Raw genomic sequence first — 15,175 nt, forward strand, 5'->3', positions numbered from 1 at the left:
CTTAAGAGGAGAAAAATAATCTATTATATTTACCATTGCTGTTGCTCTTCATCCTTAATATTCCGCATTTCCTCTGGTGTCATTTCTCTTCTGCCTGAAGAACCTCCTTTAGGATTTATTTTATAGTGGGTTTGCCAGTGACAAATTCTTATTTTCCTTCACTTGAGAATATCTTTATTTCACATTCATTCCTGAGTAATATTTTCACTGGATATAGAATTTTGAGTTATTTCCCTTCGACCCCTTAAAAGTATCATTCTCGTTCCACCTGACTTTCATAGTTTCTGATGAGAAATGTGCAGTCATTTCAGTCATTTTTATCCTGTGTGAAAAGCACTGTTTTTCTAAATGCTTGTAGGACTTTTTTATTTATCTTTAACCTTTAGCAATTTTATTCTGATGTGTCTGGACATGGATTATTATTATTATTATTATTTTTTTTTTTTTTTTTGAGACAGAGTCTTGCTCTATCACTCAGGCTGGAGTGCAAGTGATTCTCCTGCCTCAGCCTTCCAAGTAGCTGGGACTACAGGCGTGAGACGTGTGCCACCACACTGGCTATGGACATGGATCTGAGTATATCTTGTTTGCTATTCCCCAAACTTTTTGAATCTGTGTTTGTCTTTTTCCCAGGTTTGGGAAGTTTAGGTTTTTGGTTTTTCTGAGACAGAGTCTTGCTGTTGTCACCCAAGTTGGAGTGCAATGGCACAATCTCAGCTCACTGTAACCTCCACCTCCCAGGTTAAAGCGATTCTCCTGCCTCAGCCTCCCAAGTAGCTGAGATTACAGGCGCCCGCCACCACGCCTGTCTAATTTTTGTATTTTTAGTAAAGGTGGGGTTTCACCATGTTGGCCAGGATAGTCTTGAACTCCTGACCTTAGGTGATTCGTCCAGCTCGGCCTCCCAAAGTGCTGGGATTACAGGCGTGAGCCACCGCACCTGGCCTAGTTACTGCTATTTTCAGTTTGGTTCTTTATATCTTCCATTTCTTTGCTAAGACTTTCTTTAGGCCAGGCAAAGTGGCTCACACGCCAGCACTTTGGGAGGCCGAGGCGGGCGGATCACCAAGTCAGGAGCCTGTAGTCCCAGCTACTCAGGAGGCTGAGGCAGGAGAATGGTGTGAACCCGGGAGGCGGAGCTTGCAGTGAGCCGAGATCGCACCATGGCACTCCACTCCAGCCTGGGCGATACAGCGAGACTCTCTGTCTCAAAAAAAAAAAAAGAAAAGACTTTCTTTACATTTGCTTCAAAAGCATTCTCCCTTTCTTCTTCCTGCATGGTTAGACTGCTTGTAGCATTTGCTTTAAATTCCAACACTTCCACCTCCTTGGGGTTGGTTGTCTTTTCCCTGGAGCGTTATTTGTATGCTGAGTCATCTTAGATTATACTCTGGATATTTTGAATATTATGTTTTGAGGCTCTGGGTCTTGTTAAAATCTTAAGGAGTATGTTGAACATGTTGAATGCTAATTTGTTTTAGCAGGTAATCAGGTTCAGGCAGCAAGTTTTGACCTGCCTTTTTAGCATTGTGGTTTCAATGTCAGTTTTATTTTAAAAGTGTTCGCAGTGTTATTTGGATCCGTCCGGCTCAGATGCCACCCAGTGGCCAGTCAGACCTGGACAGTGATCCATTCTGTATCTCAGTTCACAAAGCCTTAGCTAGGCTGTTTAGGGACAGATCTATGCTTGCACAGCTCACAGTTTAGCCCAGGAGTTCATAAACTTTTATGGAACTGTTCTCTTGATTTTCCTCCTGTGGTCTCTCTGACATTTTCTGGGCCCCTGGGGCTTCCCTCCCCATTCCCATATGATCGTGCCACTGTACTCCAGCTCCAGTGACAGAGCGAGACATGGTCTCAAAAGCAAAATAAAACAAAAAACAAGATATATTTGCCAATTGACTGATAAATGAACATTAAGTATAGCATTGTCTATCTTGCCCCATCCCCCAAATTATGCATTTCCTATTGAAGGACAGGCAGTGGGTCACAGAATGAAGCTTTCTGCCTGCAGGCCTTTATCCCACTATTCTTCCCATCCAAGATGCTCCCCCTCTCTTTTATCAGGCTAATTGCTACTTGGGCTTCTAGTTTCAGTTTAAAGGTCATGTCCTTGGAGGCTTTTCTGACCCCAAGCAAGATGTAGATCTCAGTTAAATGCTTTCGTGTCACCCAATACTTTTTTTTTTTTTTTTTTTTTTGAGACAGAGTCTGGCTCTGTCGCCCAGGCTGGAGTGCAGTGGCCGAATCTCAGCTCACTCCAAGCTCCGCCTCCCGGGTTCCCGCCATTCTCCTGCCTCAGCCTCCCGAGTAGCTGGGACTACAGGCGCCCGCCACCTCGCCCGGCTAGTTTTTTGTATTTTTTTTAGTAGAGACGGGGTTTCACCGTGTTAGCCAGGATGGTCTCGATCTCCTGACCTTGTGATCCGCCCATCTCGGTCTCCCAAAGTGCTGGGATTACAGGCTTGAGCCACCGCGCCCGGCCCACCCAATACTTCTTAAGGTACTTATCACAGTTGTAATATATAACCATGTACTTAAGAACCTCAAAGGAAAGGACAAGTTTCTCTTACTCTCTTGCCCTGTACTCAAAAGTTTCACTTTTGCCCTCTCTCTCTCTCAGACGATGACCCTGGGCCCCTCACGTGTCTTCCAAGGCCCTGCAGTAGCCTTTTCAGAGCCCTTGCAGAGCTGAGACAATGAGGGTGATGATGGCACATTTCCAGTTCACACGCTGGAGATTCTAATTCAATAGCAAAGGGTGGGAGTGGGGTCCAGGAATGCACATTTTCAGAAGCTCCCCTGATGATTTTGATGCTGGTGGCCCAGAAAAACTGTCTGTGGTAGGGAGCTTCTAACATGGTTTCCAATGATTCCTGCCTTCTGACAGTCACACCCTGTGTAGTCTTCACCCCTTGAGTATAGACTGGACCCGGTAACTGGTAAAAGTGACGTGATGTCACTTCCATGATTAAGTAACAAAACACTGTGACTTCATCTTGCTGGTGTTGTCTTTCTGGCTCTTGCTGTGATGGAGGCTACCTGGGTGGCCTCTGGCCAGCAGTCAGTCAGGAAATGAGGTCCTCAGTCCAACCATCTGTGAAGTAATGAATCCTGCTGACAACCACTGAGTGAGCCGGGAAGCAAATCCTTCCCATTTGAACCCTGAGAGGACTATGGCCCTAGCTAACACCTTGACTTCAGTCTTGTGAGAAACCTAAGCAGAAAGCTAAGTCAGCCGTGCCCAGATTCCTTACCCATAGAAACTGAGATCATATTTACATGTTGTTTTAAGGCATGGTTTTGTTTTGTTTTGTTTTGTTTTGTTTTGAGACGGAGTCTCGCTCTGTCACCTAGGCTGGAGTGCAGTGGCCGGATCTCAGCTCACTGCAAGCTCTGCCTCCCGGGTTTACGCCATTCTCCTGCCTCAGCCTCCCGAGTAGCTGGGACTACAGGCGCCCGCCACCTCGCCCGGCTAGTTTTTTGTAATTTTTAGTAGAGACGGGGTTTCACCATGTTAGCCAGGATGGTCTCGATCTCCTGACCTCGTGATCCGCCCATCTCGGTCTCCCAAAGTGCGGGGATTACAGGCTTGAGCCACCGCGCCCGGCCTAAGGCATGGTTTAACGGTAATTTATTACATAGTAATAGACAACTGTTGTGACCAGCCCTAAAACCATCCAAGATTGCTATCCAGTAAGGATCAGCATGTGAGTGTGTGTGCAAGTGGAAGACAAGATTCTTTTTTTTTTTTTTTTTTTTTTTTTTGAGACGGAGTCTGGCTCTGTCGCCCAGGCTGGAGTGCAGTGGCCGGATCTCAGCTCACTGCAAGCTCCGCCTCCCAGGTTCACGCCATTCTCCTGCCTCAGCCTCCCGAGTAGCTGGGACTACAGGCGCCTGCCACCTCGCCTGGCTAATTTTTTGTATTTTTTTAGTAGAGACGGGGTTTCACCATGTTAGCCAGGATGGTCTCGATCTCCTGACCTCGTGATCCGCCCGTCTCGGCCTCCCAAAGTGCTGGGATTACAGGCTTGAGCCACCGCGCCCGGCCGACAAGATTCTTGGTTAGGAAGATTCTCCTGGTGCCCTGGGCCTGGTTACACATGGAATCCCTAAATCTTAAACCACATTTCTGGGTCAAAAACTGATCCTCGCCACCTCCCAAATAATTTACTGTCCTTTCCCCAGGCCTTCACAGCCAAGACACTTCTTTCTGTAAATCAAAAGCAAATGGCATTTGTCTTTGTCCCATAACCTTGGGATGTGAATGCTTTCCCCTCCCTCCTTGGGTGAAGTCAGGCAGTCCCAGACTAGCCCACATTGGACTTGAGAGCGAGGCCTGGGAAGTTATGGCACCATTAGCTGGGACCAGCTTACAGGTAAAGGCGATACTGAGTTCCAAAGGAAAATTGGAGCATGGGCAGGGGTGGCAGGACAGGGTCAAAGCACCAGGAGTTAGCAACTTTTACACACTGGAGGGTGTGGGAAGAAGGGGTTTATTTCAGAAGCAGAGACTGAGAATCAACTCTTGCTTGTCTAGGGAAAAGCTGAGAAGCCAAGAGTTTCAACTCCTGAAATGGGGCACCTTAGACTAGTCTCATTAAGTCACTGCCCCGCTCAAGACAACAAGCTTATCTAGCCAATTTGTAATCAAAAACCTAGCATCTGGCCGGGAGTGGTGACTCACGCCTGTAATCCCAGCACTTTGGGAGGCTGAAGCAGGCGGATCACCTGAGGTCGGGAGTTCGACACCAGCCTAACCGACATGGAGAAACCCCGTCTCTACTAAAAATACAAAATTAGCCGGGCGTGGTGGGGCATGCCTGTAATCCCAGCTACTTGGGAGGCTGAGGCAGGAGAATCACTTGAACCCAGGAGATGGGGGTTGCAGTGAGCCAAGATCGTGCCATTGCACTCCAGCCTAGGCAACAAGAGTGAAACTCTGTCTCGAAACCCCCCCCCCCGCCCACACACACACAAAAGAAATGTAGAATCTCACTCCCACTTTTTTTTTTTTTTTTTGAGACGGAGTCTCGCTCTGTCAGCAGGCTGAAGTGCAGTGGCACCATCTTGGCTCACCGCAACCTCTGCCTCCTGGGTTCAAGCAATTCTCCTGCCTCAGCCTTCCAAGTAGCTGGGATTACAGGTAAGCACCACCACGCCCGGCTAATTTTTGTATTTTTAGTAGAGATAGGTTTCACCATGTTGGCCAGGAAGGTCTTGATCTCTTGACCTCGTGATCTGCCTGCCTCGGCCTCCCAAAGTGCTGGGATTACAGGCATGAGCCACTGTGCCCAGACCCCACTCCCACTTTCTAATTCCATGACTGATAGCTTTAGGACCAATGAAAGGTGGTCCGTCCTAAATCTCCACCTAAAGAACATCACAAGATTTGGGGAGCAGCTGTCAACCCCAGGACCCTCAGAAGGCAACCAATTCACATGCAAACGAAGGCTCAACTGTGCCTCACACCAGAGCTCTCCAATCTAGGGAGTCCATGGCAGCACTCTAGCTAGGCCAAGGATTCCGATCCTTCTAGCACACTTCCTAGAGAGCTCTAGTGGACAGAGGGCAGGAGTCCAATGGCTCCTTCTTGCCACAGATCTGACAGTTCTGTGTGGTTCCGATGTGAAAATTCAAGTTCATTATCAACTCTTTCCCTTATAATTCTATGAGGTGGGAGGACATAGACTGAACTCAAGTTCCTTGAGAGCAGAAACAGTGGCCACCATTTGCATGTCCAGAGCCTTTTTTTTTTTTTCCTTTTGAGACAGAGTCTCGCTCTTGTCGCCCAGGCTGGAGTGCAGTGGCGCCATCTCGGCTCACTGCAAGCTCCGCCTCCCGGGTTCACGCCATTCTCCTGCCTCAGCCTTCCCAGTAGCTGGGACTACAGGTGCTCACTACCGCACTGGCTAATTGTTTTGTATTTTTAGTAGAGACAGGGTTTCACCGTGTTAGCCAGGATGGTCTCGATCTCCTGACCTTATGATCCACCTGCCTTGGCCTCCCAAAGTGCCAGGATTACAGGTATGAGCCACCGTGCCCATCCTTTTTTTTTTTTTTTTTTGAGATGGAGTCTCATTCTGAATGTCATTCAGGCTGGTGTGCATGATCTCGGCTCACTGCAACCTTCACCTCCCAGGTTCAAGCGATTCTCCTGCCTCAGCCTCCTTACGGGATTATGGGTGTGCACCACCACACCCAGCTAATTTTTTTGTATTTTTAGGAGACAGGGTTTTACCATGTTGGCCAGGCTGGTCTCACACTCCTGACCTCAAGTGACATGCCCACCCTGGCCTCCCAACATATTGGGATTACAGGTGTGAGCCACTGCGCCCAGCCATATCCATTACTTCTGAACGGATGCTGAGCAACCTGTCCAAAGGCCTCAGCCAGAGACTCAGCAAATAGTATCTGGGTCTCTTCATTTTCCAGTACTGTTTCTTTTAGAGTGAATTGGGAATGAGTCTTCTTCCCATCCACAAATATCAAACACAGAAGATACCTGGTTCAGGGTAGTTTGTAGATAGATTTCTCATAGATTTATTTCTGTGTCATGTTATATATAGTTATATGCATATATACCTTTTTTTAATACAATCTATATACCCTTCCCTTCCCCACCAAACTCACAAAAGGAAATTAAACCCTTCCAGGATTGCCATCAAGCTTCCCAAGATGGCCAGGGCCAAAAAAGACCCATCTCTCAACACGTTAAGAAACGGCTGCCATTCTTAGGCTCTGGGGTTGAAGCGGCAGCAATCCCAGGACCCAAGGGCCAGAGAGAGGAAAAGAAACGACTGTAGTGTGACAGGATTCTTGGATGAACATGTCCAGTGACTCCTGGAATGGCAGATTGGCTCCCAGAATTCTCAGGGTGTGAGTAAAGGTGGGGGCCCTACGGCTCTTCAGAGGCTGCTCAATAGGTGGGGGGTAAGGTATAGGAATTGGGGATCAGGCATGCAGGGATGGGGTGGTAGAAAAAACGCCTGTGGGTTATGCTTGAAACACAGCAACCCCTATCAGGGCTACCCACCTACTCAGTGACATTTAATGAACAGGGACAGATGCTGAGCTCTTAAGGAAACAGGGGAGAGAGCATGGCAGCGGGGAGTAATGGAACACATGAAGTCACAAAAAACAAAAGTACCAACAAAAACATAACCTGCATTTGCCTCCTCCCTAGAGAAGGTGTGGTCTATGTTTGGGGTCGGGGGAAGTGAAGGGTCATGAACCTAGGATTATCAGCTGGCCAGGGGCACAGGAAGGCTCTCTGAGGACTCCTAAGAGGCAGGCAGGCAGCTGGGACCCCACATCCCCAGGGAGGAAACGACAGTCCTTTCAATTCGACTTGGACCAAATCTTGGCACTCCCTCGGAGCCTGGCAAGGAGAAGAGAGAGAAAGAGAGAGAAAGACAATGCAGGGAATCCCCTAACCTCTGGAGGTTCCCCCCACTCCCTACTCCCATGCAAGTAACTGAAGGAAATGAGGACAGAGAGGTCCCTGGGGTAAAAGCAGGGCACCCTGGAAGTGAGCAGTTCCTGCTACCCTGGCTCACCCCTTGCCCTTTGAGGCTTTCTTGCTGGGCTGACGCTGGTTGGTGCCAGGAGCTGGTTCCCTCAGCTCAGTCAGGTGTTGCTCAGGGTCCTGAGATGTGGCCGCGGCTGCTGCTGCCGTCGTAACTTTAATGGTTTTTTTAAGGTTGGCAACCTACCAGGATGAAAGGAATAGGGATAGCAAGGAAGGTTCCAGAACCTTCCACCCCTGCTCATCTGGTTGTCTGCTGCAGCCACTGTCCAAATCCTCTCTGCAAAGGACAAGTGGCCCAGACTGGGGGAGCTTGGGTCTGCCCGCTCCCCTGACTGCTCACCTCACTCTCAATCTGCTGCTTCAGGCCCAGTTGCTGCTCTTTGTGCTGGTTGGCACGGCTCACCTGCTCCTCAATGCCTGACAGCACAACCTCACAGCCCACACACCTGCGGGAGTCAGGGGAGAGAAGTGTCAGCAGACAAGGGCTGCGATCACAGACTCACAGAAAACTAACTCAAAAAGAACCCTAGAGGCAGGGCGCAGTGGCTCACCCCCGTAATCCCAGCATTTTGGGAGGCCACGATAGGCAGATTGCTTAAGCTCAGGAGTTCAAGACTGGCCTGCGCGATACGGTAAAAACCTGTCTCTACAAAAAATACAAAAATTAGCTGGATGTGGTGGCACGAGCCTGTAGTCCCATGCTACTCGAGAGACTGAGGTGGAGGGTGGCTTGAGCCCTGGAGGTTGGAGGCTGCAGTGAGTCAAGCTGGTGCCACTGCACTCCAACCTGAGTAACAGAGCCAGAACACAGCTTCTGGCATTTTGAGTTGGGAACCCTCAACAGGGCACCTAGAAACTACCTATGATAACATTCCTAGCAGTGGGATGGACACTCAGTGTGGTCAGAGAGCGATAAGGAAGTGCCTGGAGTGATGTGCAAGATGGGAGTAGGAACTAAAAACAAAATAGGGTAGCAGATGCCAAAGAGAAAAGAGGTGACTTAATGAATACAGAAACCCTGAAGTTAGATGGGGACACAAAGAAAATAAAATTGTCCATTGCCTGTGGACAATGGTAGTGATAGATCAATCAACAGAATCCAGCCCAAGATAGGCGACCAACCTTACTGGTTAGGATCCCCTCAAGCGTACCACTCCCTTTCCCTCCCCCAACTGCTATATCACAGACACTGACTTCTGCCGCCTCCCAGGATCTCCCCCACTCCTGCATTCCCCAGAAGCCTTTGGAGGGATAAATTCATTTACCTTCATCCTCCTGGGTTCACCTTTACAGACCAGCCCAGCTCTTGCCCTCTCTCACCCTGAAGCACCTGTCTCTTTCTCAGGGTGAGAAGGAAGGGGACAGTGCCAGGATATGGTTCTCACCATTCCTGCAGGGTTCGGGCAATGGCATTGAGGTCCTGGCGTTGGATGTCCCGCCCGATGCTGTAGTCAACCTCGAGCCGCTGGTTGCGCTGGTCCAGGGAGCCACGAAGCACGTCAGCATACACAGCCTCAATCACAAGGTCTTCCAGCTGCCGCACATTACGCAGGGCAAGAGCCTCCAGCAACACTGCATATGGGATACACTGGGGCCGCAGAGATCAGGTCAGGATTTGTGAGGTTCCGCAGCAGAAAGGGCTTCCAAAAATCTTCCCTCCTTTTCCCCCTGCCCCAGCCCACCTGCCCGCCGCTCCCATTCCTAAATCACTTCCTCTAAGAGACTGGTTCTAAAGCAAAATAAACAAAAGTATTCCCACTTCAAAAACAGCATCATTAGAAGGACAATCTTTTTTTTTTTTTTTTTTTTGAGACGGAGTCTCGCTCTGTGGCCCAAGCTGGAGTGCAGTGGCCGGATCTCAGCTCACTGCAAGCTCCGCCTCCCGGGTTCACGCCAATCCCCTGCCTCAGCCTCCTGAATAGCTGGGACTACCGGCGCCCGCCACCTCGCCCGGCTAGTTTTTTTTTTTTTTTGTACTTTTTAGTAGAGACGGGGTTTCACCGTGTTAGCCAGGATGGTCTCGATCTCCTGACCTCGTGATCCGCCCGTCTCGGCCTCCCAAAGTGCTGGGATTACAGGCTTGAGCCACCGCGCCCGGCCGACAATCTTAAATAAAATACAAAATGCTCCCCTAACACCCTCACCCCTGCCACACCACAGAGGGAGAAAATGACATCTGCCTGGGTGTCACTCCTTTGGCCACAGCTCAGGGTATCACCCGGTCCTCGGTCAAGATCAGCCTGACATAGGGGAGTAAGCAGAAGTGGGAGAGGTCTGGATTTACTGTTTATCATTTATACTCTGCCTACTTGCAACAGGCATTCCTTTGGAGGTATCTCTCAATAGACAGCCTGGTTTAAATTAAATCCTGAGGACAACTGAGAGTCAAGTAACTATTGCGAGCTGCAGACTGGGCAGGCTGGGAAGGTGGGTGATGATATTAGACAAAAAACAGCCTAACGGGAATATACAGATACTTCTGGGATATATATTCTCATCCTAACAAAGAGAAGCCTAGCACTTCATTAAGAGAGAGCCTGGTTTCTAGCAGTAGGGAAGAAGGTATTGTTGAACAACACCTGAACAATATCCTACTTGCTATTTTGACCAAAAACACAAAAGATGTTTATTTAGAACTTAAGTTGATTAAAAAATAACACAGAAAACTAAGAATACTATCAGCCTAAATGGTTGCTAATGGAGTTTATATACAGACCTTGGACAAGGGGAGGGCAGGAAGCAGCAACGGTCCAGACAAAGGCTGTCCTAGTGTGGACTCTCAGGGACGTACAAAAGGATGCTCAAGACCGTAGGACTGGGGGACTGCCACTCACCTTTACTTTAGCAGCCAGGGTGACAACTGAGAGGTGTCGAAGCTTATTCTTCTGAGCCTCTGTTAGTGGAGGAAGATTCCGGGCTTCCGCTAGGGAAAAATGACAAAGTGTAAGGAATCTTGATTTCAGTTTTCTGGGAAGCCCTAGCCTGCTTCCCTCCCCTCCCACTTTCAATGCCAATTCAGGTCTCGACCCTGACCCTACGTGCCCAGGCGATCTAAGTGGGATATCCCAGGAATTTCTTCTGAGCCCCTCCAGAAATTGCCCTTCTCCCATCTCCATTACTCCAGAGCACCAAACCCTCTGGTTACCTAAGTAGTCAGCGTATGTCCCATAAGCAAACACTGTGAGCAGCCGGAAGGTGGAGGCAAAGTCACTCTCAGCCAGCTGCAAGAATGAAGACAAAGGAGGTGACCGAAGTCTTCCCTCTCCACCCTCCCAGCCTTATCCTGTGTGGAACTCCACTTTTGTTCCATCTTTCCCAGCCAATGTTAACTCTCCTGGCTCATCAAAAGGAGTTCTCTGCCTCTCTGATCACGCTTCCCACAGGAAGGCCTCATTTCCACCTTCAGGCCTTTGTTTACACTATTCTCCCAATCCACAATGCCCTCTTGCTCCATATGCCATCCAATTCCTACCCTAAATTCAGAGTTGAAGACATTCAGTTTTCAGAGTCGAACAGACACATGCACCAGACACTGCAAATTGTGTTGTCTGGCCCTCAGAGTGTCTGGTATTTCTAAATTGGAATATGTCTGGGCAGTGTGCAGTACTCCCCAATTCAACAGATTCCTGCCTCAGCCTCACTCATCTCTGACAGCTGCACAGCCTAGAAAGACATCTAAATTTGTGGTCTCTGCTTCAGACCCACCTGACCAGGACACTGTCTTGCATCACCCAGTCCAGTTCACCCAGATTTCCTCTCCTATCATGGATCACTCATTCTGGCATTTTTTTTTTTCCACGATGGAGTCTCCTTCTGTCACCCAGGTTGGAGTGCAGTGGCGTGATCTTGGTTCACTGCAACCTCCGCCTCTTGAGCTCAAGTGATTGTCCTGCCTCACCCTCCCAAGCAGGTGGGATTACAGGCGTGCACCACCACACTGGGCTAATATATGTATTTTTAGTAGAGACAGGGTTTCACCATGTTGGCCAGGCTGGTCTCGAACTCCTGACCTCAGGTGATCCACCTGCCTCAGCCTCCCAAAGTGCTGGGATTACAGGCATAAGCCACTGTGCTCAGCTTCATTCTGGCACTTAATCAATCAATCCTTGCAGAAGGTTGCTACCTAAGAATATCTTTCAACAAGATTATAGACCCAGTCTCTGGTATCCCACAGAGCTATGCAGTAATTGCCTCAGAAGAAATACTTGCTAAATAAATAAATAATTTAGATTTATATCCATTCATCTTATCTCTTCAACTGGAATGTAAACTTCAGAAGGGTAAGCTCCATGCCTGATACTTTTCTTGTATTCACAGACCATAAGAAGGGCAGTTAACAGCCACTCAATAAGTGCTTCTTTTCTTTTTCTGAGACGGTGTCTCGCACTGTCACCCAGGCTGGAGTGCAGTGGTGTGATCTTGGCTCACTGCAACCTCTGCTGCCCTTTTTTTTTGTTTTTTTTTTTTGAGACGGAGTCTTGCTCTGTCACCCAAGCTGGAGTGCACTGGCCAGATCTCAGCTCACTGCAAGCTCCGCCTCCCGGGTTCACGCCATTCTCCTGCCTCAGCCTCCCCGAGTAGCTGGGACTACAGGCGCCCGCCACCTCGCCCGGCTAGTTTTTTGTATTTTTTAGTAGAGACTGGGTTTCACGGTGTTAGCCAGGATGGTCTCGATCTCCTGACCTTGTGATCCGCCTGCCTCGGCCTCCCAAAGTGCTGGGATTACAGGCTTGAGCCACCGCGCCCGGCCTTTTTTGTTTTTTTTAATTTAACTTCTGGCATACACGAGCTTTTTTTTGTGTTTTTTGGTTTTTTTGAGACAGAATCTCACTCTGTCGCCCAGGCTGGAGTGCAGTGGCACAATCTCGGCTCATTGCAACCTCTGCCTCCCGGGTTCAAGCGATTCTCCTGCCTCGGCCTCCCAAGTAGCTGGGATTACAGGCACCTGCTACTGCACCCAGCTAATTTTTGTATTTTTAGTAGAGAGAGGGTTTCACTACCTTTGGCCAGGCTGGTCTTGAACTCGTGACCTCATGATCCACCCACCTCAGCCTCCCAAAGTGCTGGGAACAGGCATGAGCCACCATGCCCGGCCCTGTTTTTTTTTTTTTTTTTTTTTGGGACAGAGTCTTGCTCTGTCACCCAGACTGGAGTGCAGTGGCGCCATCTCAACTCACTGCAACCTCCGCCTGCCGGGTTCACGCCATTCTCCTGCCTCAGCCTCCCGAGTAGCTAGGACTGACTACAGGCACCTGCCACCACGCCCGGCTAATTTTTTGTATTTTTAGTAGAGATGGGGTTTCACTGTGTTAGACCGTCAGGATAGTCTTGATCTCCTGACCTCGTGATCCGCCTGCCTCAGCCTCCCAAAGTGCTGGGATTACAGGCGTGAGCCACTGCGCCCAGGCCTGTTTGTATTTTTAACAGAGACAGGGTTCTGCCATATTGGTTTCACCTCCTGACCTCAGGTGATCCACCTGCCTTGGCCTTCCAAAGTGCTGGGATTACAGGCGTGAACCACTGCACCCAGCCAAGTGCTTCTTTCTCATCACCTTGATGAATACTCTTTAGTTCCACTGCAGATGAAAGCACGGAAAAGTCAGCCAGTTTTCACCATATCACAGAGTGATCCAAAAGGTTAAACCACAGGGCCCAAATAACTTAGCTCAGTTTACCCACATATCACTGTCAGCATGTCAGGACTCAGGCTGCCTCCTCTGACTGTAAATTAACTCTGCCACTTTTATGTGAATGGTTCTCTCTGCTGTGTTCCTAGTGTTTGCCATGTGTCTTTGGGAAAAAGACACGTTCTCCCTTAGCTACCTTGAACAGATTAGCATATGCTGCACATAGGGAAGAACAGGGCATGCTAATTTAACATGCTCACTACCTACTTGTACCAGACTTTACACTTTCCCATAATCTCACTTTATTCCCACAACAGAGGGGGCAGTATTGTCTCCATTTTTAAAAGAGAGAGCTGAAGCCCTAAAACAAAAGTGACCTGATCAAGGTGACATGAGAATTAACAGCTATTACACTGGTGGAGACAGGCTGGAAATCAGGTTTCCTATTCTGAATAACATGCTCTTTTGCTTAAAATGAAAAATAGTGGACTTTACAGATCCTTTATCTCCAAAGGAAAGCTGGTTTGCTTGTTTACTGGTTACTTTTGCAAGTTGGCATTAATCATCACTGTTTTCTTGTTCAACTGAATGGTATGGGATCACAAATTGAGCCCTGCCCACCCATTCTCAAAATCAAACCTTTGCCTATGCTTCTCTGTGGACTATTCAAGCCAGCAACCCACCTCTCTAACATTGGGCATGTCCAGCAGTTCTCCAAATACGTAGACACCAGGAGCCTCCAGCACCTGATGGATGAGTGTGGCCAGCGCTGCCCCCTTGGCCGACTTGGCTAGGAGCAGAAATTGCTCCTGGTTCTGCCCTGTCACCTTCACTTCCGCACTCATGACTGCACTGAGCTGGGGGCACCTGGGCTCAGGATGTCCAGAGCTGCAAGGAAAGAGAATGTGAAGCTACAGATCCCGGATGGCTGGCAGGATGGGAAGCACAAAGCTGAAGGACTGGATTGTATAGGTACTAAGTCGGTTCTGCGGTGAGGAATCAGACATGGAGCGGTCTAGAATTCTGATCTACGAATCCTAAAGTCAGCCACTTCACAAGGCTCCACACCCACCCCCTCCCCTGAGCCTAACCCCAAGCCCCATCGTGTGCACCCCCATTGAACCCAAGACAGGATGCAACGGAGAAAGGGGTGTCGCATGGTGTCCACACTAACGACGACGCTCCCTCAGTTCTCCACTCCTGCCCCGCACGCGCCCACAACCACGTGACCTCACCCCAATGAAGCTTACACGTGGCTCCGCCCCCTCCCTTAAAGACACCGCCCAGCGACCGTGGGCTCCCGCCGACTGCTTCGTCGTACCCTGGGTCAGGCTCTGCGGGCGGCTACCTGGAAGCTTCGACCTCCAGCGCACCGGGCGGGGCCGCCGCTCCGTCACCTCCGGCAGCTCTTCCAAGCCTTTCCTGCCACCTCCCTGAAGAGTCGCTCTGGCCACTAAACTCTATGGCGGGCTTCCGGACGTACTTCCGCTCTAAGGACGCAAATTTCGGCAGGACATGCCCCGCCCCCGTGTTCCGACCGCTGAAGCTCCAGTGAGGGACGCAAGCATTCTTCTCTCCGATTGGTCGCCGGGGGAAGAATGACGGGCGCCTTTTTAAATACTGTATTTCAATAAAACTTTATTAGTGGAAGAGCGCTAGCCACTAAATACATACGTCTTTGGCGGGTGCCCAGTCTCGGCCGACTCTGTGTTTGTTCTAGGCCGCTGGAGAGCTGGAGATCAGGACTGCCCTGGGTGACTGAGGCAAGAGAAAAGCTGTAATGGAAGGAGTGAAGAAGAGGGAAAAAAACGGGATGGGGGAGTAAGGGGCAAAGAGGAAGTAAACAATAATCAATAATAGAAGTTTAGCAGCAGAGATCACCTAGGTGGTTCAACCACTCACTTTTTTGAAGAGCAGGAGAAAAGAAGTGAGAAAAGTAAAAGAGATAATAATTGCTAACATGTATTGAGTGCTTACTATTGGTCAGACATCTTTTAAAATTTTATTCCATCGAATC

General features: G+C 49.2%; 1 protein-coding gene across 3 annotated transcripts; it reads right to left on the minus strand.

The window, feature by feature from the left end:
- Positions 1-6,511: 6,511 nt before the first annotated feature.
- On the minus strand, positions 6,512-14,722 carry COPS7A (COP9 signalosome subunit 7A). Of its 3 annotated transcripts, none has more exons than XM_010385921.2 (8): positions 14,507-14,722; positions 13,842-14,046; positions 10,677-10,752; positions 10,366-10,454; positions 8,917-9,119; positions 7,872-7,977; positions 7,560-7,711; positions 6,512-7,381 (listed from the first exon to the last, which is right to left on the minus strand). In XM_010385921.2, exons 2-8 carry the CDS (start codon positions 14,001-14,003, stop codon positions 7,342-7,344), a joined length of 828 nt encoding a protein of 275 aa, XP_010384223.1. In that variant the 5' UTR covers positions 14,004-14,046; positions 14,507-14,722; the 3' UTR covers positions 6,512-7,341. The 3 variants fall into 3 exon arrangements, with proteins under 3 accessions (XP_010384223.1, XP_010384221.1, XP_010384222.1); XM_010385919.2 differs by having other exon boundaries at positions 14,480-14,675; XM_010385920.2 differs by having other exon boundaries at positions 14,409-14,608.
- Between the last annotated feature and the right edge of the window lie 453 nt (positions 14,723-15,175).

The sequence above is a fragment of the Rhinopithecus roxellana genome, chromosome 10 (assembly GCF_007565055.1).
Source record: "Rhinopithecus roxellana isolate Shanxi Qingling chromosome 10, ASM756505v1, whole genome shotgun sequence".
NCBI lineage: Eukaryota > Metazoa > Chordata > Mammalia > Primates > Cercopithecidae > Rhinopithecus > Rhinopithecus roxellana.

Excerpts from the sequence above, each read along its gene's own strand:
- COPS7A (XM_010385921.2), bottom strand. The coding sequence starts at position 14,003 with ATGAGTGCGGAAGTGAAGGTGACAGGGCAGAACCAGGAGCAATTTCTG. Across the intron at positions 10,455-10,676 it reads GACATACGCTGACTACTTAG|CGGAAGCCCGGAATCTTCCT; the intron begins GTAACCAGAGGG and ends ATTTTTCCCTAG. Across the intron at positions 7,712-7,871 it reads AGCAGCAGATTGAGAGTGAG|GTTGCCAACCTTAAAAAAAC; the intron begins GTGAGCAGTCAG and ends TCATCCTGGTAG.